The sequence below is a fragment of the Balaenoptera acutorostrata genome, chromosome 14 (assembly GCF_949987535.1).
Source record: "Balaenoptera acutorostrata chromosome 14, mBalAcu1.1, whole genome shotgun sequence".
Lineage (NCBI taxonomy): Eukaryota > Metazoa > Chordata > Mammalia > Artiodactyla > Balaenopteridae > Balaenoptera > Balaenoptera acutorostrata.
In genome coordinates this window covers 38,057,285-38,080,665 of record NC_080077.1, presented here as the reverse complement: position 1 = coordinate 38,080,665, position 23,381 = coordinate 38,057,285, and the positions used below count along the sequence as shown (strand labels likewise).

The 23,381-nt window shown below is 39.2% G+C and overlaps 1 protein-coding gene across 4 annotated transcripts in view; it reads left to right on the top strand.

Annotated features, from left to right (window-relative positions):
* NKAIN2 (sodium/potassium transporting ATPase interacting 2) overlaps positions 1-23,381 on the top strand; it is a 994,258-nt gene that overhangs the window by 949,962 nt on the left and 20,915 nt on the right. For 3 of the 4 annotated variants that reach the window (XR_451808.2, XR_009005207.1, XM_057527951.1), the window contains one exon: positions 17,698-17,758. Coding sequence is in view for 2 of the 4 variants with exons in the window: in XM_057527951.1 (XP_057383934.1) it covers positions 17,698-17,758 (61 nt within the window). In the remaining 2 variants the exon portion in view is untranslated. Of the gene's footprint in view, positions 1-17,697; positions 17,759-18,747; positions 18,815-23,381 lie in introns of those variants that run through there. The other variant, XM_057527952.1, reaches the window with a different exon arrangement.

Below are 23,381 nucleotides of genomic sequence, written 5' to 3'. Positions count from 1 at the left end.
ATTTTTCACCCATTGGATTAATGGCTTAAATAAGAAATTGATGCAGATTTTTTTATTTAAAAACCTACATTATAAATTGAGGTCATCTCCAAACAATATATTCAAGTTCTAAAGTATTTAGGAAACTTTGACCGCCCAGGAAACAATACATTAATTTTGTTTGTTTAATCCCATTTTGTCCCCCCGCCCCCCAAAAAACTCTTTGAATAGGATATAGTTGTTTACATGTAGAACTTCGCAATTTATCATGAAAAAGGTATTATCATTCCATGTGAATATAAACAGACATTATCTCTGAAGTGGGAAAGTGCTCATAGCTTCAATCATTCATTCATCTTGAGCAGTGACTACCATCTTAGCTAAGATAAACTGTGAGGAACCAAGCTGTATCAGTCAAGGTTATTGCAATGGGCAGCTTCAGAACACTCTTGACACTGGTTTAATTGAAATAAAGATTTTTTTCCCTTTTACTATCCTGAACATTTCTGTCCTCTTAGAAAGGTCAAGCTGCTGAAATACTCAGAGTATCCAAAGAGTCAAGGCCAAGAGGACCGAAAAAGAAATCTGAAGTGGTCCAGCCTGGGACGATTCAGTAACCAACGTGAAAGTGCCCCACTTGCTGTGCCAGCTTCAATACTCTGCTCCTTTTGACTAAAGCTGGCATCTCTGGCAGGAAAGAAAATCAAATCTCATCCTCCTGAGTCCATTTGCAGTTTGGTTTGGGGAAATTTTTGTTCTGAGACAATGCAGAGAGATCTCTGTTCACAATCAGACCACCCTGTAAGAAATGATTAAACCTAACTTTTCCTTCGTTGTTCATTAAGCCTCCACAGATATATTTGCAAAACTATGGACTTTATATTTCTACCCAATAGTATAGCATTGGATTTCTTCTAAGAATGCCAGTGTCCTGGGGTTTACTACACACTATACTCAATTTTTACCAGACACACCATACTTGAGACATTATTGAGTTTGAAACAGAGCTGCAATTCTAGGCTAGAAGAACTGAGAACAGGAAGTAGACTGTTTTACCTCTCTTCTTCATCCACCCTCCAATCACTAAATACACCCCCTTAGAGTGGGAAAAGAAGTCATAGCCACAGAAAGGCAGTAGAAAAGTACACCATCCCTCCAGTCCTTTTTTCTACCTTTCAAGTAGTGTGTGATGTGTGTGTGTGTGTCTGTATGTGTGTGTCTGTTTCCCTTGCCTTCCAAACAGTATAAGCTCCTGGGGGTGTGGCTGTGCATTTTGTTCCTACCATAGCCTCGTATTCCTTTGCACTTCTGCTTTAATAAAGCCTGAACTGTGTTATTATACAATGTATTTTTTTTAAAACATCTTTCTATTATACCATATTTTCTAATAGATAAAACTGTGTTTTTAAAAAGAATTTCTCCAATAATAGAGTACCAAACTTCAAACCACAGGAACTCTATATTGACAATTATTCATGTATGTTTGTGCCCAGTATTTTTTTCTCAGTTACTTTACCTTTAGGAAATTTAAGTTCCCTTTTTTCTACTGCTGGGTGTCTATATTTCATCTTCATCATAGTTTATTTCATCTTACATGTAGATATGAAACTTAGATTAGAGGCTTAGGTGTTTGGCCTATTAATTGTGACTAAGAAATAGAAATAGTTGATTTGAGCCTGAAATTTTTACCTCTTCAAAATAAGATGTAATCAAGGAAATATATTACCGTGTGGTCAGATTTTTTAATTGCCTAAGGATTTAAATAAGAAAATGTATTCCCTTTAATTCAAGTTTTTAATAAATAAATAATGTTAAAGGCCAGAAAGAAAGTTATGCTTTTTGATACTTACTTGTGCTTACTTTCCTAACCAGCTGCATTTCAAGGGACAAATTTTAGTTCATGAAATGGCTATTCTAAAAAGGCATAGTGCCAAGGAGAATGCAGTCTTTAGTGTCCTAGGTTGGAATGGCAGCATAGAATAGTGGTTAAAAGCATGTATTCTGGAGGTAGCCAGCTTGGATGAGAATCCCAGCTCTATGGCTTGATAGCAGGTGACTTCAAAGAAGTCATTTAACTTCTCTATAACCCAAATTCTTCACCTACAAAGGGAGTGTAATAATTATACCTACCTCATAAGAAGATTGTGAGGAGTAAAAGAGTTTGTGTATGAACATAATAAAATGCTAATTTTATTATTTACTAATACTCTCAGATTGACTATGTTCATCAGAGACGAGGAACAGCAAAGTCTACCTGCTTTTCTGGAAGCTGTAAAGACTGAGTATGGTATACCACTGGGATAGCGAAGGTGCAAATAGTTGGAAATCAGCTATCTGAACAAAGGTATTTAGAAGGAATTACACTTAGTCACAAACAAATTCTAGGTGGGGACGTAAGAATTGGAGGGGGGAAATTAGGTGTAGAAAAACATCTCTATTAAACTGTCTGAATTTTAGAAAATTGATCTGCAGAAGCAGATGGAGACTAATTTCAGAACTCAGTCAACCTTCATAAAAGACCATGAAAATCAACAGAATGCCATCGCTTACCATTTCTTGCTCTCCTCAGACCCACATTCATATACACACGCGCACGGGCACTCATACACACGTGCACAGCAGTAACATTCAGTAATGAGGTTTCAACAATTTTGAAGTCATTAAGGTAAAATGAGAAGGTAGTCATCAAGCCTCACTTGTCTGGGAGAACACTGATAATGACAGCATCTTTAAAGATAAGAAGAAAGCAGACTGCTCTTTCCCTCTCTGAGCTGACGCTGTGGCTCTGAAGAGCATGCTCCTTTGTGTGTGTTCTAATATAATAAATAATATAATGGAATGAAAAATGTATTTTCCCAGATTAGGGGCAAAAAACTACAAGTCAGTTTAAATACGAATATGCTGAATTAAAGAAACAAAAACATGGTTCTTACAGCATCTGGATCGTAATTTCTAAATAATGAATTTTTTAAAAATCCCTGCATGGGGGCCATTCTCAGCAGTTTTTTTTTTTTTCCTCGTATCTTTACAAACTTATCAAATCCTCTTTTTTCCCCTCTTTTGTTTTCTCTTCCCTCTTGTTTCTTTAATGGAGTTATCAATGTTGTACTCTCTCTGATAATTTTTGACAAGTGTATAATGAGAAAACTTTAATGATATAATAAATAGAGGGAGAAAATAAGAACTCGTAATCCAGATAGAATTAGTTTAATATAAATATAGGAAGATTTAGAGCTCAGAAATATGAATGATACTTACTAATAAAGAATAAGTAAATACCTTTTAAAGGACTTTTAAAATTTGGGGAGATAAGAGAAACAATTCTAATCCATATGTCTAAACTTCAATTTTAAAAGGTGTTTCCATAAAAGTCTCTAAATTAGATGACAGTTCTCAACTTCTACATCCTTACAGTTCGAAAAGGTGGGGAGCAGAAACAGAAACCACTTGAGACCATCAATACATCTGGGAACAAAAAAGAAATAAAAAGACCTCCTTCCTTCTCGAGGAGGATGGTTGAATAGAATCTGAGTCTGATGAACAATTAGAGATGATGTGAATGGTTAAATCATAGGGTATTTCTCCTAAGAGCTCAAAGTACATTCATAGTTGTGACTTCATTTATCTTCACATTGACCTGTAAACTATATGAAACATAACTTCCTGTCACTATTTAATCAGGAAATCCTAAAGTATAATTATTCAAATTAGTCCAAGATACAAGATTGGAACTAGATGGAAATAGAAACTAGTTAATCTTTGAGAGCTTACTAAGTGCTAGGCATTATGCTTATTCATTTGCCAGTGAAAGCCTTCCATCTACTGGGATCAACCTGTTCTTTGGGATTAAAAAATAGTCCAAATTCCCATCCCACACACAATGTATTCTGCAGTATCACTGGGAGAATCTTAGGGCCTTTCTTGACACCCCAACTCCACTCTTTTAACTGGATTCTCAGTTGTCCCCTTACATCTCATCTTTGTACATTGTTATCCTGATTCCTTTAGTTCCCCAAAGGACTGCTAATGTAAGAATGCATAGCGAAACTTTACTGAAGTTTAGGGTATAATGAGATACTGGGAAGATGATCACATTGTACAAACATACCAAAAAAAAAATAAAGATAAAAGTTGGATACTAGCAATCTATATTCTTGAAGAAACCACTGTTTATTCTCCCTGCTAATTGTTTCCAGAGGCCCAGACCACTTCCATTCAGCCAGGTTCCTAACCTGCAATGACCCAGCAATTCCACTAGTAGGTATTTCTTTAAGATAAAGGAAAATATATGTTCACAAAAAGATCTGTAGAAAACGTTTAGGGCAGCTTTAATCATAGTGCCCCAAACATGGAGGCAACCCTAATTTCCTTCAACAGGTTAACTGATAAGTAAATTGTGGTATCATGGGAGATTTTTGCTATAATGGTAACCCATTCATTTTGACACTGGGATGATATCAAAAATAATACAGAGACTTGAAAAGTTCAGCCTACTATTACTGCTCTGGGAATCTGCCACATCAGTTTGAACAAGCCAGATTTCCCTGATAGATGATTAAATATGTGAGACTACAAATATGTGGTACATTTATCCTTATCACCTCAACTAACAATCAGCCAACACCAAGGAAAAGAGCTACCTAGATGATTAACAATCAACCAAGTCTAGCAAAAGAACTGCCCATCTGAACTCAACCCAAATTGCCAAACCACAGGACAATGAGCAAAAAATGAATGGTTTTTTCAAACCCTAAATTTTGGGGTGGTTTGTTATGTAGCAAAAGTTAACCGATATATGAATATTCATACAATGGAATGCCGGTTGAAAATAAAACAGATTAAATTACTGATACATGCAATACCTTGGATTAATCCCAAAAATAGTATGCTCAGTGGAAGAAGCCACACACAAAGCAATATGATTCTATTCGTATGAAGTCAAGACCCAGCAAAATTATTATATGGTTACTGAATTCCAAACACTGGTTGCCTGGTGGGTGGGGTGGGAATGGAAGGAATGGTGACAAGACAGGGGCAAGAGGGATCTTTCTGGGATCATAGAAATATTCATGGGGAGTCTTGAGAATCCTCATAGCTGAGTTTAAGAGTTAATAGGCAAAAAAAGAATTCCAATAATATTAATTAAGTTGTATAATATAGGTATTTAACAGGGTGCTATATGAGTACAGAGCAGAGAGTACCTATGTGCCTTTTGACATTTGGGAAATACTTCCCTGAAAAGTAGTCTTGAAGTAGCCCATGCTGCATGTAGGCACTCACTATATGGTGTTAAATTTTATTTGTTGGATAGGAAAATGCCATATTCAAAAGCATGAAGGTATCAAACAGTATGTCATATATATGGGGGTAACTACCTGGAGATTTAATATGGAAGAGTAAAGGGGAGCCACAAGAGTTGGGGCTGGAAGGATAACCTTGGGCCAAATCACACATGTTCTTGAATGCTTTGGTATTAATTCTTTATCATATGAGCAAGGAGAGCCATTGATTAGATTTTCAGGCTCTTAGAACCATACCGCCCCTATGACCATCCACCTAATGTGAGGCTTGCCTTGCTCACCAACAGTAAACTGATGGTAATTAGTGGCTCACCAATATATTCTAATATAAGAAGCCCACTCTGGTGTGTAGAAGCATATATAAACAATTCAGAGGAGGACTACAAAATCATGATGCGTTGGAATCACTGAAAGAGAACTGAAATGGTAATTAAATGGGTGGGAGGAACATTCCAGTTCTTCTACACACCCCAGGCTCCCCACAAGTGGCATTAAACTCCTCCATGGTTTGTCTGATAGCTGAGCCAGTTTTTTTCTTGCTGATTTCCAACCTCTGCTAATCCAAAGCTCAATACTATCCTCTATATTCAAATTTCAACTTGGAAAAGTCGATGAACTTAATTTTAGGATTTTTCTTTCTGAATATGAATTCACTCAGAGTTTTAGAATCTTATGTTCCCTCATGCGACAGTAGTCAGTTTTGCCAGTTGGATAAGTTAACAATACCATGTAAGAGTGAAAAACATAGTATTTCAGGTTTGTAGACCCGGATTCAAGTTCTTACTATCTCTTAATCTTGGAGCATCACTTAATTCCCTCAAGCCTCAGCTTTCTCTTTTGTAAATCATGGGTAATATGGAAAATCTCTCCTTGGTTCTGGAAAGAATAGATAGAACAATAGCCATAAAGATGTGAACATATGCCCAGAATATAGTGAACACTTCAACAATGCTAGCTATTACCTTGAACAGTAATCACTAGTCTTTCCTTTTCTACCTCCCAGGATGTGAGGGGTTCGTTAGATGATTGGTTGTTTGAAGTTTAAACATTGAAAAATGAAAAAGTAAAACACACAAATACAGTTGCAGTTTTTCCTAGTTTATATATTCCCAAGTGGTAACAATTGTTACCATTAATTAATGAAATCCTTTTATTCTGAAGTCCTTGACCCTCATATTGGCTGTGTGTTTCACCCTCATATTGGCTGTGTGTTATGTAGAAAGAAGATAATCTAGGATTTAGGTTGAAAAGAAAGTAACTCAGATAGAAAGGAAGAGAGGAACAGTGAAGAACACCAATCATGGCCAAGTTCTGACTCCAAAGTTATTCAATCCAACTAGATCACCCTGCTGCACATGGATAGAGCTGACGGGTCTTTTACATGACACTTTAATTCAGTTTTGTGCTTTTTAAAATTGCTTTGGGAAGAAACTGGTCTTCAAATTTGTGTCTTCCACAATCCACATCTTATTCCCCTTGGGGGTTCTTTTTCTGTTAGTACCTTCATTCCCATTCATCTTCCTCTGCCACATGTTACAGAAAGTACTTTGCTTCAGAAGCAAGCTTCATTGAATGCTACATAAAATACCTTTTCATAGAGCGTAAAGCTTATTCCCACAGATGTCATGGTAAAGGGACTGATTACTCTAAGCTTCCTATTTAACTATATTTTCAAAACCTTAATAGTAAGGTTTACTGTAACATTTTGAAGCAACTCTTCTCTCTAGCTGGTATGCCGATGTTTCCTTTTTAGTTTTTGGTTTTTTTATCTTTTCTACTACAGTGAGAGCACATTCTTGTTGACATCATTTTTATGTAAAGTTAATCAATAATTTTTTATAATGATGAGCTTGTCATTTAACACTTTTTCTGATACTCATTATCTGCCAAAAGAAGAAACACCTCATGAAGGTTCATCCAAGTTGAATAACATTAACTCTCTTACACCTCCCACCACGTAACCAGTCAGTCTGGACTAAAATTCTGCGCTGTGAGAGGACAGCATATGCCTCCAAGCCATGGGGACATTCCAGAGTTTGATGTCAGACTTGTAGTTTGCCCAGTGAGATTTATGAGTCCCGGCTGTATTTCTTGACTCAGCTCCTGTTTCTGTAAAGAAACACTTAAATGGAAATCAACTTCTAGTCTGGAAGATGATAACTGGTCAATTCCAGAAAGGTCTCTAGTGGAGTCTAATCTACTTAGTATCCTATTGAAAGGAATGACTTCTGCCTAAACAGAGGCCTTGTGCCCACACACGTGCAGCAGTATTATTCTAAGGATCCTAGATTCCCCTAGAAATGTGGACCAGACAGAATCTTAGAGACCGAAGACAATGTCTTTTTCACCATCGCCCAAATATTAAATGGCCTGCTATATTTCATCACAGTTACTTTCACATGGAAAAACAGAATATTTACTAAACTAACATGGGTAGATGTGTTCACTTTGCTCTTTGCTAAATGTTAACTATACAGAAATTATACAGAAATGTTATTTATACAGAAAACATATGAATGGACTATTTCCAACTTTTATTTCTAAACAATGATAATTTACTCATTACTTATTTTTTAAATCTCTGAAGGGAAGTGATCACAGAGGTCATGGGGTTTTCAGTGATGTCCCCAGGAAGCAGTCAACCATCAATCTGCATGGGAAATTCTCTATCATCATCATCACCATCCTCACCGTGTTTGTAAAGAACTTTCTATGAGCTGGGAAGTTCACTCACCCTATCTCATTCCTCTGTCTCCCTTCACAGTGTGCTTACAATTCTGCTGAGTATCTCTCGTCAGCTGTGGTACCAGCATTGAACACTGTCAGTATTCTGACTGATGAGACGAGAAGGAAGTGGGGCTATTCACCTCCCTTGTTCTACACACAGTAATTCTCTTCAGCTAGCCAAGGACCACACTGCTAGTTTAGGCATCCTCCATATAATTACAGAATTTGATCATCAGATCATTGTTGTTCTTGCTCAAGAATTTTAAAACGACATGCAGAATAGGACTTAGGGTGAGACACCTGAAGCATGCTTATTGAAACTGCCCTCCAGTTCTAAACTGATCTCTTCACTGCGGCTCTTTTCAGAGTCTAAGTCTTTAACCAGATACAGATCCAGTGCATAGTCTCCATGCACATACTATACATTTACATATACATATTCTTACAATGTCATCTTATTCATGATTTCTTGAACTATCATGGTGTGATATGTGCTGAAGCACCAAGTATGTTATATATTCCAAATTTTCCTTATCTTCTGATCTAGCACCTCTGAAAAAGAGAGAAATGTTAATATAGTTTTAGCACCTTTTTTAAAAACACAGGTCATTTTTGCAACTAGTATTGCAGTACAATTCTCCTAGTCTCTTCAGAAGAATCTAGCCTTGTACTCCCACTGCCATCTCTAGAACAGCACACTCCCTCCAATGAAACACACTGAACTCTTTTAACCCTGTCTGTTGATGTCGACATACCTAAGATGGGCTAATTTATTTTTGCATGTCTTACTTGTAAAACTACTTTTGCTTTAGGGTCCCTATTATCTCTGAGCAAAAATTATGCTATTTGTACCATTTGCTCACAAAAGAATCATGTACTTACTTTGTTCAAAGTTGCTACTGGACAGTATTGATTGTTTACATTTTACAGAACATTGTAGCATTTCTCTTTCTCAAGTGCTTTACTATAAATAAATCAGGGGCCCTATTACCTGTGACATGTATACAATCTTAGTTTTATTATTAAACTTAGTTTTATTACCAAAATAGTAGCGTGTTGTTGACAGGTTGCTTTTTGCATTTCCCAATCATTTTCTTTTTTTTTTTTTTTAATTTATTTATTTATTTATTTTTGGCTGTGTTGGGTCTTCATTTCTGTGCGAAGGCTTTCTCTAGTTGCGGCGAGCGGGGGCCACTCTTCATCGCAGTGCGTGGGCCTCTCACTGTCGCGGCCTCTCTTGTTGCGGAGCACAGGCTCCAGACGTGCAGGCTCAGTAGTTGTGGCTCACGGGCCCAGTTGCTCTGCGGCATGTGGGATGTGAGATCTTCCCAGACCAGGGCACGAACCCATGTCCCCTGCATTGGCAGGCAGATTCTCCACCACTGCGCCACCAGGGAAGCCCCATTTTCTTTTTTTTAATTGAGATATAATTGACATATAACATTGTATTCGTTTTAGGTGTATAACATAATGCCAGTTATTTTCAATGAACAATTTTGGTTACAAACTCCCATTATGGGTCCTGTCTCAAAAATTAAAGGTATCTTGTGGCAGTTCTATTGCACTAGATCAGCCATTTATTTGGTCACCTCCCAAACGGCAGATGTACAGAATGGTTGAACTACTGCTCTCAGTACAGTTTTTAAAATTAATGGGATGTTTAAACTCTGAATGAGGCATTAACCATGATGACATTTGAATTTTGTTAGTCGTCTTTTACCCTGCCTGCTCTTCCAGCTTTACTAATACGTTAGACTCATTTGAACCCAGGTAACTCTTTGGTAAGGTTGGCCTGAAGAAATCTACCAGTCTCCAGAGGCCAATTTAGAATGGGAATTATTGGTTAAGCCAGCGTTGGCATGCAGTTCAGTCCATTTCCCAGCCTTAAGAAGATAAGGCAAGTTTGCACATACGTCTGTCTACCTTTATTTAATCTTTTAAAAAGTGTTTAATACGGTCATGCTTGGTGATGCGACACAATACCTAAAGGCTGGTATTAAGATATGTTTCTGATCCTCTGAAAAGCTTTTCTGACTCAGTAGGCTGTGAAAGTTCACAACAGCCCTAAAGGCAATCCTCCATGAGTTACTGTAGATTGATAACTGCACCTGGATTATTCATAGCAAAGAAAATTTGCAACATGCTCCTTAATAGCCCAGCCATTGGAATAGTTTAGGATAAGAATCATCTGGTGGACAACTGAAATGATACACCAGTCTACATAAAAAGTATTTCATATAAAAGACCTTCATTAATAACACTGATATAATCATATTAGAATATTTTGCTAAAGCAATCTTGAAATACGTAAATGGAGTAAGATGCAAAAGAGCAAGTAAAATCATCTGCAACTTAAAAGTATATTTTGTAAGCGTATAATATCCTTCTGTTCAAATCCATATTACAAAAAGCATGGGCTTATAACATCTGAATTATGAATTCAGAACAAAAATAGATGATTTAAATGAAACACAGCACAAATCTATTTGAGAATGAGACATTTGCAGATTAAAAAATAGTGTTTGCTACCCCCATCTCCACTCCCAGTCAAAAAAGGAGTGTTGAATAATAATTCTATATTGTATCAGCATAAAAAACTATTGTGAACTTCTATGTTGATCTAAGGGCTCAGAATTAAAATGTGTCTTTGTACTTAAGAAAACAAGTACATCTACCTTGTTTAAATATATTTGCAAATTTAGAAATTATAATAACAATACAAAAGGTCTTTTAACATAAATGACAGTTGCCTAGAATGTACTATTTTTAAATTCATCTTTTTATTGTGAAGTAATTGTAGAAATACATAGAAAATAATTGTGAAATACATAATGCAATTGTATGAAATAATACAGAGAGATCTTGTGTACCCTTTATCCAGTTTTGCCCAATGGTAACATCTTGCAAAACTATCGTACAATATCACCATTAGGACGCTGACAGTGGTGCAGTCAAGAATCCCTTGTGTTGCCACATCCACTTCCCTGTGACACCCCACCTTCCCTAGTCCTGGCCACCACTAATCTGTTCTCCATTTCTCTAGTTTTGTCAGGTCAAGAATGTTATGTAAATGGAATCATACAGTATACAACCTTCGGGAACTGGCTTTTTTCACTCAGCATAATTCTATGGAAATTTATACAAGTCGTTGCATGTATCACTAGTCCCTTCTTGTACTGCTGAGTAGTATTCCATAATACAGATATGCCAGTTTGTTGAACAGTTCACTCAATGAAGGACATCTGGATTGCATCCCGTTTGGGGCTATTATGGATAAAGCTGCTATATGCTTTAGTGTACAGGTTTTTGTGTGAACACATCTTCCTTTCTCTGGCATAGATGGCCAGGAGTGTGTTGTTGGGTTATATTGCAGTTGTGTGTTTAGTTTTTTTAAGAAAACTTCAAACTGTTTTCCAGAATGGCTATACATAAATATTTCTGTCTTTTTCCTTCCAAGATTTTTGTAGTTGGTCTTCTAAATTTTGACCATCGTGAATCTTAGTATGAATTTCTTTGGGTTTTTCCTGTTTGGGCTTCAATCAGCCTCTTGAATACGTAAGTCAAATTTGGAAAATTTGCAGTCACTATTTCTTCGAGTACTTTTTCAGTACTGCTCGTTTTTTCCTTTCCTTTCAGGACTCCAATGACACAAATGTTAGATGTTGTATTATAGTCCTATGGCTGTATGAGGCTCTGTTCATTTTTTTTTTTTTTTAGTCTACTTTTTTCCTCATGTATATTGGGTAATTTCTATTGTTCTATCTTCAAGTTCACTGATTCAGTCCTGTCTCCTCCATTCTGCAATTGAGTTTTTTTAATTTTGCTTATTGAATTTTTTTTCTCAGTTCTAAATTTTCAGTCTGGTTCTTCTTTATATCTTCTATTTCTTTGCTGACACTTTTTTTTTTCATTCATTTCAAGTGTGTTCATAACTTCTTGCTGAAGCATTTTTTTTTACTCTAAAATGTTTGCCAGATAATTCTAACATCTGCATCCAGCTCTGTGTTAGCTTCCACTGGTTGTCTGTTTTCATTCATGTTGAAAACTTTATCCTTATTGATACAGTGAGGAATTTTAAACTGAAACATGGACACTTTGGGTACTATATTATGAGACTCTATATCTTTCTTAAATCTTCTGTTTAGCTGGCTTTCTCTGGTGCTCCTTTGGCAGGGGAAGGAGAGACACTGACTCATTACTTCCGAGCAGGGGTTACAAGTCCAGATTCCCCACTCAGACTCTACTGATACTCAAGAGAGGAAGGGCTTCTCATTAAGGCTTGGAGACAGTGGAAGTTGCTGCTCTCTACTCAGCCTTCACTGGTACCTCCATGGCTAGAAGGGGTAGGAGTGCCTTGTTACTGCTCCCAGTTGGCTTCATCTGACACCACAGGGGCAGGGGATTGACCTCATTACTGCTGGCATTGGTGAAAGTCCTGATTCTCCACTAAGCCTCCTCTGACACCACCCCAGTTGGGAAGGGAGGGGGTGCCTTCTTACTACAGAGTGAGGCCAGAAGTCTAGACTCCCTTTGGGGGGTCTCTACAGACACTACGGAGGGGGACTTCCTCCTTCCTGGCAGGAATGAAAGTCCAGGCTCCCTGCCTCACTTCTCAGACACCACGGCCTGGCCAGGAGGGAAGACTTGACTCCCTATTCTTTGCTGCTGTGGCTGGGGAGTGGGGTTCCAGTTTTTTCTGTGGCATTGGCTAAAGAGGGCTATTACTGTCTTAAATTTTTTTTCTGTCTTGTTAGGCTGTCCCTTTCCTGGTCCTTTGGTTAGAGAGAGCAAGCTTTTGTTGGGGCTCTTTTATCTGTGCCTATTGGCCTTTCTGTGTCGTGGGCTTCTTCAGCCCCAAGTATGGTATATATGAGACAAAAGAAAAATAGGAAACTCACTCCCATGTCCTTCTTTGGGTCCCAAGATTCCTAGCCAGTCTACCTTCTTTCCATCTTTCAGAGTCTTCCTATGTGTGTTTTATATATATAATGTCCAGGGTTTTCAGCAATATTTAGTGGGAGGGTTAGGGAAAAGTATGTCTACTCCAACTTCCTGAAAAAAAGTCCAAAAGATAGTATTTTAAACACTAAGGCTGTTACATTTTCAATTATTACAATTAAATCTTTTTTTTTTTTTTTTAATTTTTTTTTTTATAGCTACTTTATTTATTTATTTATTTATTTATTTTTGTCTGTGTTGGGTCTTCGGTTCGTGCGAGGGCTTCCTCCAGTTGCGGCAAGTGGGGGCCACTCTTCATCGCGGTGCGGGGACCACTCTTCATCGCGGTGCGCGGGCCTCTCACCATCGCAGCCCCTCCCGCTGCGGGGCACAGGCTCCAGACGCGCAGGCTCAGCAGCCGTGGCCCACGGGCCCAGCCGCTCCGCGGCATGTGGGATCTTCCCAGACCAGGGCTCGAACCCGTGTCCCCTGCATTAGCAGGCAGATTCTCAACCACTGCGCCACCAGGGAAGCCCCAATTAAATCTTTTTAAAAACTTATCAAAAGGCTTCAGTTTCCTCTTATCTATTAGCTTCTAAGTGAATTTCTGGGATATACAGTCATAATTTGGTTTGTAGATACAAAAAAGAATTTTAATCTGATTTAGTTATAGAGAGAAAATATCATTTCCTTTCAGCCAGTAATGATATCAAGATGATATATAATTCCCTATCAAGTGAATTAGAAATGAACAAATCATATTAGATGTATCAAGGTGAAAAGATGAATAAAAATAAAAAGATTTAGGCTTAGTTCTGCTTTGAATGCCAAAGACTAAGACAACTGTAATATTTTGGTTTTTTACAAGTGGATAATTATATGTTTGTCGAGTATAATACCACTGGTATCTTTCATTGTTACTCTAAGCCATCTTTAAATAAGGAACAGAATAAAATAATTTTATTTTAATTCCAGGTATTCACATCCACTATGACAATGTGGGTCACTGTTTCCTACCTTGGGAACCATTACACCCCTTCACATTGCCCAAACTCCTCTGAAATGGGGCCTCTTGCTCCTCTCTGAACATAATCCACATCTTCCCATAGGTTGTCTGAGCTCTACTTGGAAGATGTTCTCACCTTTCCCCTGTTATTCCCTCTCAAAGCCTTCCACCCCCATCTCTTGAGGTCAATCTCCAAAATGCCAACCTACAACCTACCCTGGGAATGGACTGCCAGTTCTTTGGGAAGGCAACACTTTAACTCAGTCTTAAAGGTTGAGTTAGAACTACTCAAAGGTGGAGAGCTGAGCAAGGAAGGAAGGGAGGAGATGTAGGGCATTCGCATGCTTTGTTGGCAGAAGGGGTTAAAGAGTTAAAGAACAGAGGGCAACCACCTGATATATGTCTGCAAACTACCAACAGCTTAATACTGGCATCAATTCTGAGACAAGGAGTGGTGGGAAATGAGGCTAGACAGGGACTATATATCACATTAGGAAGGATTTGTATTTTGTGAAAAATTTTATACTTCTTCAGTAGAAGATGGGGTGCTCCTTAAGTGTACTATATAGAAAATTACATAGTTAGAATTGCAATTTGATACATACTCAAAGCCCTCTGATTATAGCCCTAATCTGTCTTCACAGCTTTTATTTCTGTTGCTCTAATATGAGGTCCACAAACTCTCAACAGATGGAAGGACTGGCTCTTCCTTGAACACAGTCTATAACTTCCCTGCTTGATGAACTCGCTCAGGAAAAGCAAGGCCCATTTTACCTCTCCTCTGCAAAAATACATATAATGTTCTTCCAAAGGTAGTTGTGAGGATTAATGAGCTAACGCGTGAAAGCACCCAGTTTACTGTTTGTCAGTTAGGAGACAATCAATTTTCTTCCTTCCTCCTGGCACTTATCTTAATCTACTTTAAAGTACAATTATATGTGTACCCCTGCTACAAGACTGCAAAATCCTTTAGACTGTGTCTAAAACAGTGACTCTAAACAAGAGGCAGTTTTGCCTTTGAAGGGATGTATGGCAATGTCTGGAGACATTTTGGATTATCTCAATTATCAACTGTCTTGATCATAGTAGTTATACATCCTATAATGCATAACACAGCCCACAAAAAAGAGTTACTCAACCCAAAATGTCAGTGGTGCTGAGGTTGGGAAACCCTGGCTTGGTTCATCTTTGTGGCCCAGACAGCAGTTAACAGAGTTGCATGTTATAGGAAGTATTCAGAGCTGTAAGAAATTCTTTGAAACTGCTTTTCTGTAGGTAAATTTATAAATTGCTGTGAGGGAGTAAAAATTAAATTAGAAATTTATTTGGTGTAGGAAAATTGAAAGGTAACAGAGGTTTATGAATCTTGATTAATTTGGGAGAAACCAATTTCCATTTGTATTTAGAGGTGACCAATTTAAAAGCTGAAGTTCTCTTAATCAGCAAGCTTTTGTAATGAAATGCAGCAGGATTTACTTTTATATCAAAGTCACTCCCCTGACAGTTAAATAATGCAACCGAATACAATTAAAAGATCACTGGTAAGCAAAATACAGTGCCTTGGCTGCATTCTGGGAGAGGAGTACAGTTAATAACCTAGATTCTAGTGACACTTTAATGAGAAGTTTGAACTCACTGGCCCTGAATCTCAGAATTTATCAATGTTCTTTACCTAGATTTTCATTTCAAAGTAATTAAGTGATGAGCGAAAATCAAGAGAAAAGTTTGTGATTAGGAAAAAAGTTGCTTTGTAGATAATTCAAGTAGTAAGTATTTTAAACTGAAAAGAAGAGATAAACTACTGATAAATCTATGGCATTTAGCCACAATGGTAAGGCCTTCCTGTGGAGGAAGAAGGGGAGATATAGGCAGTACCCAGGGGATTTAACCAAACCCATAGCCTCTTTACCTCGCCACAGTCGGATCCAGCACCCATGACAGAGTACGCATGGGACTAGGTCACTCAGTGACCTAGTGATACAGGCATTTTCATGGGCCTTGGTGGATAAAAGATTAAGAAGTGTTAATCTGTTTCTCCATTATCTGTGAAAATGCTCAAATCACCGTGTGATTTTGTTTGGTCAAATCAATATCTTTGCTAAAGCCAAATAGGATACACTGGTTTTTAATAGTACCCTGTATTCTAAAAATAAGTCCCATAAAAACAGTAACCTGATGATTCCATTATATAAGGAGATTGTTCTTACTATCACAATTTTATTGCCAATAGCAACAGATACTTCAAAGAGAAAAATGCTTATTTGATGACTTTTCTAACATTTTTTAAAACCTAAGTGCTAACGTAGCATCAGTGGTATGTTATCTAGCTCTCTGTTACTATGTGTAGTAGTTCAGATACTACACTTGGGGGTGGGAGGGCAGCGGGTCCATTGTCCCTCTCATCCAGGATCTGAAAACAAAAGCTTGTGAAGAATATTTTGCGTAAGTCTGCTTTCTCATTCATTGCTCTCTCTTAAGCAGGGTCACTGTTTCTGTGCCAGGAAAACCACTGTTTTATCTCATGCCAGATCTCTTTGGAAAAGAACTAGAATCTGCCAGAACGTGCTTTCTTTCTCAAACTAAAGATTTTCTAAAGTTCCTTTTAACCGGACCTCTGTCTCCAAACAGTTCTTCTCATTAAATACCTATCAGTGTACCCTCTGACTTTAAATGTTCCACTCACATCTTCCAGAAATATTGCAATCTGTCAGCTAATGGAAAACAAGTTCATTAGGTTTATCACAGCAGCAACTTTTTGCCCTGTACCTTAGCTTCCTGATTGAAGACTGCAGCCTTTTTCCCAAGGTTCCCTTCCCCAATGCCAAATACTCAGTAGGATCAATGCCGGTCTGAAATGTCATCGTGAAAAATTTTCATCACTGTCCTGAGGACATGCCTTTAAGGATTCCTCCACACTGGATTATTTTGGAAAAAATATTTTCCACATATCAGGAAATTCGTTTGCTTCCTTATACCAGTGCTCATTATTTGACTAAATAGTTATACTTATATGAAGGAATACAAAACTACACCATCTGAGGGGACACATATCAAAGGGCTTTACTGTGCTCCTTCACAGATACTATTTCAGCGAGCAAAGACTTCCCTGACCACAGGGACCTCTGCTGCATGTTTCAGAAAGGATGCTCTGATGTGTGCAATCCCAGTCAAATGCACTGTGATATTCCTTACAGTTATCCACCCCGCTGCTCCTCTGTATCATGTCATCTTAACTATACTCGGTATGTCCTGGTTCCTGTTACTGGTCTAAATAAGAGTTTTTCTTACTTACAAAGTGTTGAGGCAACATTTCATGGAATCTCCTTAATATTTTTCTCTCAAAACATTTTTCTGATAGTCAGCAGGAGTCCAATTTTAGAATCTTAGGCTCTGGGCTAATGAAAAGTGAATTAGAAGTTGATTGGCACAAATGCAAATGCTAATCCATTGATGAATGGCCATAATTCTTTATTTTTCCTCTAGACCTAAAATAACTTGTTGTAGATTGCCTGGCAATTAACAAATCTTACACATAAATGCAGAACAAAGGAAAACAGAGTAATATATTCATTTATAAGGCACATTATACGAATCAAGAATCCACACTGGAGTCCAGATCCAGTCTGATGAACTATTTTGGAACACTGAATCTAGTCAAAACCACATGCCTTTGAAAAGTCGCTCCCCCAGTGAGATCCAGTACTGTTGCCTTTGCCACATGTCTAAAGCATCTTTGTTTTGTTTCAGCTGGCAGGGTTCATCTACGCCTGTTATGTTGTGAAATGTATAACTGAAGAAGAGGACAGCTGTAAGTATTAAAGCTCTATTCTGTTTCTTTCAAGTTCAGAGCATCTTCTTTACTGCCTCTTACCTGCTTTCCTACTTCTCAGATAATATCCCTTAACACATCATTAGAATAGGGACTAAGCCCTTTGTACCCATTAGGCTAAAATGTGTTTCATAAAAGTATCCAGCATATAGATAACTAATCAGTTTCACCCAGGACTACAAATCCCAACAATCAACAATTTGCAATAGTTCCAAAAATTCTCACAAGAACTGACTTCAGATTAATTCAAGAAATTTGTCTTCATGAAACCAAATGTTCATATTTCCTATTTTTTCCTACAATTTGATAGAAATAGCTAGAACTTTATGTCAGAGTCTCAGCATTCAGCACTACTGCTTGATCCAGAGTTTAGATGGAGGTACCCTCTCACAAGCCTCTAAGTGGCTCCACTGTCCTCTGCTCTTCTAAAAATCGGCAGGTAGAAGGTTTCACTCCTTCCTTGCCCCCTAAGGATCTGAAATAGGAGGACTGGAAAAAGTACTTCAGTGCTCTCTGGGTACTTGCCCATACAGCTATATTTATTCTAAGGAAAAATCAGAGCTGGGAATCATTTTTCTTGGTTTCTAAAAATATTCATAATGATTGGGGTTGTTGAGACAGTGGAGGAAAAGATGAGGATCCACTGCTCTGTTATAGGATGATTTGAGGAAAATACTCAAAGAGAAATATGTGTTTCTTCTTCACTTTCCAGTCATACTAGAAAGAAGGAGGCTGTATCATGTGATTCATTTAGAGGAGGCACATTCTCAATCATATTCACACATGATGTAAAATTAGGAATATACAGTGCATAGGTTATATTGTTTGCAAAAGGAAATGATAGTCCTTTACAAATAAGCATTTGTAAAACACTCCTCAATGCATCAAGTGCTATGTCAGTTTTGGGATATTTTAAGATGAGTAGGGACTTCCCTGCTGGTGCAGTGGTTAAGAATCCGCCTTCCAAGGCAGGGGACACGGGTTCGATCCCTGGTCCGGGAAGATCCCACATGCCGCGTAGCAACTAAGCCCGTGTGCCACAACTACTGAGCCTGCGCTCTAGAGCCCGCAAGCCACAACTACTGAGCCCGCGTGCCAAGAGCCTGTGCTCCACAACAAGTCACTGCAATGAGAAGCCCGCGCACCACAACAGAGTAGCCGCCGTTCGCCACAACTAGAGAAATCCTGCGCGCAGCAACAAAGACCCAATGCAGCAAAAATAAATAAATAAATAACTTTATAAAAAAAATAGATGAGTAATATGCAGTCTTTTACTTCTAGGAATTAAGCATTTTGTAGGGGAAGGAAACATGTGAACAAATAAGTATAATAAAACTCTGTAGAGTGTATGGTGTGGGGAGATAGGAAAGGAATCAGGAAAGGTTCCATAGAGAAGGACACTCTTGAGCTTGGTCTTGCAAAATAAATAGATATTTGGATAGCAGATACGGGAGTAAGGTGATCCCAGGCAAAAGGTGGAAAAGAACCTAGACATATCACAGCCTTCCATGTTGGGGGCAGAGCAGTCAGGTTAATATGACTGAATTATATCCTGTGCTAGAGGTGGGTACCCAGAGACGACTGGAAAAGATGAGATAGTAGAAAAACGGTTATGACAAAGTAAGGAGTCTGGACTTTATTTTGTATAGCATGATGGCCAATCAATTGGCAGTTAATAGAAAGAGAGTAACAATCAGAAATGCACTTCAGAAAAAACATAATGGTATCAGTATGAAGGAGAGACTTGAATGGGAGGGTCGAGATTAAGGAAAGACAGACAGATTAGGACACCGTGAAAATGACTGAGATATGAGATGATGAGGGTCTGGACTAAGACCAGTGTTGGAGAGGGAGAGGATAGATATGTTATCAAACATAAAAATAATACTGACTAATGGGCCATGGATGGGTACTATGTAAGGCGTAAGGAAGAGACTGATAGATTTCTGAATTTCTGATATGAGTGAATGGCTAGATGGAAATGTCACTTGAGGAAAGTAGAATGGGGATGCAGCAATTGGTTCAGTTTGGAAAGGTTGAGTTTGAGGTGCTTAACGAAGATGCAGGAGAAGATATCTAGTAAGCACTTGTCCTATGCCCAAAAGATTTATTCTTTTGGAAGGGTAAATATTAGGAAAGGTAAAAGATATATGGATTTTAAAATGTATGGACTCCACAAACTATTTAAGTTCATTCAGCTATTACCATTCAGTGTCTTTGTGCCAAATCCTTGATGAGTCTATAGGTTAAATTCCATATGGGAATTGAGCTTTCTCTAAACTATAATGTTTGATTTTATTTCACAATGATGTCTGCATTTTTATCTTCAGAAAAATACTGACACACCAAGTCTCCTAGACAGATAATCGGTATCTCTCCAGAATAGTACCTCCCAAGTGGGATCCCAGAAACGCTAGTCCATAAGCTATACTGCTCAAAAAAGATTCCAAAGCCAAGTTAAGTTTGACACTGAAAATTTAGAATGCACATTTATGTATTAACATCTCTGAGAGTATTGCAGTATAGAAGTATGTCCAATTTGTCCTAATCCACAGTTTTGTTTTAACCATATTGTGTTGGATAAGATACAGTGAGGCCAGAAGCAGATCAAAGAGAGAAACCAAAAAGGGTTTTACTACATTCACGGTTCCCTAGGGAGAACACAGCATGCCACACAGGGCCACTCAGGGAAAGCACCATCGTGGGTCATGAGGCAGAGAGAGAGAGAGAGAGAGGGAGAAGAGAGAGAGAGAGAGAGAGAGGGAGGGAGGAGAGAGAAGCGCGCACACACACACACACGCAGAACTGTAAGCAAGTGTTTTTATTGTGGTTTCCAGGGAAAGGACCAGACAAGGCAGGGTAAAAGGGTTTAGGATTGGCTAAGTTTGAAAGAGGTCCCCATGAAATTCATGTTCACTGTGACTGTCAGAGAATAAGGTTTGGGGCTATCTAAGGTCTCCAGATGTTTTGGGTGGGCCAGGCTTAACTTGGGAACAGCCTGTAGTCATTCTGTAGATGTTAAGGCATTTTACAGAAACTAAAACTATAGTTAATATCCCAAACATTTGAACACGGAACCTTTTTTCATAAGAAATCTTAATATTCCAGGGAATTACAATTCCAGGCAACTCATTTTAGGGAATTCTGCCCTAAGTCAAGTTTTGGTCAAAGCCATGTAAATCCAAGGGGATGTGAAGTTACAAATATCTTCTGGAAGATAAGGCTTATCTTTCAAGCATCTAATAAACTGTTTTCCATAATGCTTATGTCTTTTTATGTATTTTGACCACAACTCCTTAAGTGCCTTTATTAATCTAAAAAACAAGCAGACTTACCATAGATAATTTTTCTAATTTTAGTCTTTTTGCTCAGTGAGTAAGATATGAACTACTTTCCTTTTTTTTATATCCAAGTAGACTCATGCTTATCATGAACATTCATGGGACTACTAAACAACCTGGAGGAGATGCTCATTTGGGCCAGTTCTCTGTCCAGTTAGGTCTGTTTACTTGTGGTCATTCACACACAGACAATTATGAATATTTGTTGAGTAAGATGCTTTAGATTGATATTTCCCATGCATTATCATTATCTTGATCACCTGTCTATATGTTTACCTCCAGGCACTGCCTAGAACACATGACTTCCAATGCTCAAGTGTAAAAAAGGGTGCAATTTCTATCTAGTTTTCAGTAATTATATTATAAAGAAAATTATTTTGATCCTTTAAAAATCTTTTGGCTTGATGAATGTACAATAAAACACACACACACACACACACACACACGCACACGCACACGCACACAAATGCTCTCAGAAAGTAAGTCCTGAAAGATGGGGAAAGTTTAATGTATATATAAACAGGGAAAGGACCTCTGTGTAACTATTCTTACCTGCTGTGGATTTGCAATGAAGCAACCTGATGGGAGTGTAGTACAGGAGGAGATGCCAGCTCCCTACCTGCCAAATTAGTTAAGTTTCCATTCCTAAGAGCGTCACAAGGAACACAGGACAGTTTGGGTTCTGTAGCTGTGCTGAGAATGGGCTGTGGAGATAAGGGCCTAATTACGGCAGCTGGAAGACTGAAGTATTCTTGACGTCAATAGGAAGCGGACCGGCTCTGTGCTCAGTTTTGATATCTGAGGCTCAGCAGCAAGTGTAGCCAGAGAGCCTCAGAGGCTCCACCCTCTAGGGAGCTAAGGCGAGGGTTCAGGCTCCATGCGCGAAGAGTCAAACTTAGACTCCACGAAATAGCAATAAATCATCATTGAACTAGAGGGAGTTCCTGCAGGCACATCAAACGCCTAAGATTTTTTTCTTTATTTCTCCTTTTAAACAGTATCTCATCTACTTTTCCAGAGGCCAGTTTTATAAATACTTATATAGACACTTTAATGCAAAGTTGTTGTTAATTTCCTCAATGAAAACCCTGGGCCTTGAAGTTTACATCTCTGACCCTCTGGTTACCTAAGCCAGAGCCCCAGCCTGACAGGCCAACTGGCTGTGCAGACTCACAGGACAACACTGCCATCTGCTGTGCCCATCAGGAGATGACAACCACCCTTGGAGCAAAGATTTCAAATAGGAAGATGTGGGCAGTTCCGCCCCCATAGATCAGTCACCTAGGGGTGCAATAACAAAATATAACAGACTGGGTGGCTTAAACAATGCATATTTATTTTCTCACAGTTCTGGAGGCCAGAAGTCCAAGATCAAGGTGCTGGCAGGTTTGGTTTCTCCTAAAGCCTCTCTCCTTGGCTTGTAGAAGGCTGAATTCTCACTTTGCCCCCTTTTCTCTGTCTGTGCATGCCCCCACGTCTCTTCCTCTTCTTATAAGGACACCAGTTTTATTGAATTAGGGCCACGCACTCATGGCCTCTTTAGCCTTAATTACCTCTTTAAAGGCCCCATCTCCAAATACAATCACATAGCAGGTTGGGCCTTTAATAGATAAATTTGGAAGGGGATACCATTCAGACCATAACATTCCATATCTAAAGATACACACACACACACGCACACACACACACACGCGCGCACGCACACACCATGTGGCTGTTGGCTATTTGAAAATACCTATGGGGAACAGAGTGGGGCGAGCGTCTGCTCACCGGCGCGCCAGGAACAGAGTGGGGCGAGCGTCTGCTCACCGGCGCGCCAGGAACAGAGCGGGGCGAGCGTCTGCTCACCGGCGCGCCAGGAACAGAGCGGGGCGAGCGTCTGCTCACCGGCGCGCCAGGAACAGAGCGGGGCGAGCGTCTGCTCACCGGCGCGCCAGGAACAGAGCGGGGCGAGCGTCTGCTCACCGGCGCGCCAGGAACAGAGCGGGGCGAGCGTCTGCTCACCGGCGCGCCAGGAACAGAGCGGGGCGAGCGTCTGCTCACCGGCGCGCCAGGAACAGAGCGGGGCGAGCGTCTGCTCACCGGCGCGCCAGGAACAGAGCGGGGCGAGCGTCTGCTCACCGGCGCGCCAGGAACAGAGCGGGGCGAGCGTCTGCTCACCGGCGCGCCAGGAACAGAGCGGGGCGAGCGTCTGCTCACCGGCGCGCCAGGAACAGAGCGGGGCGAGCGTCTGCTCACCGGCGCGCCAGGAACAGAGCGGG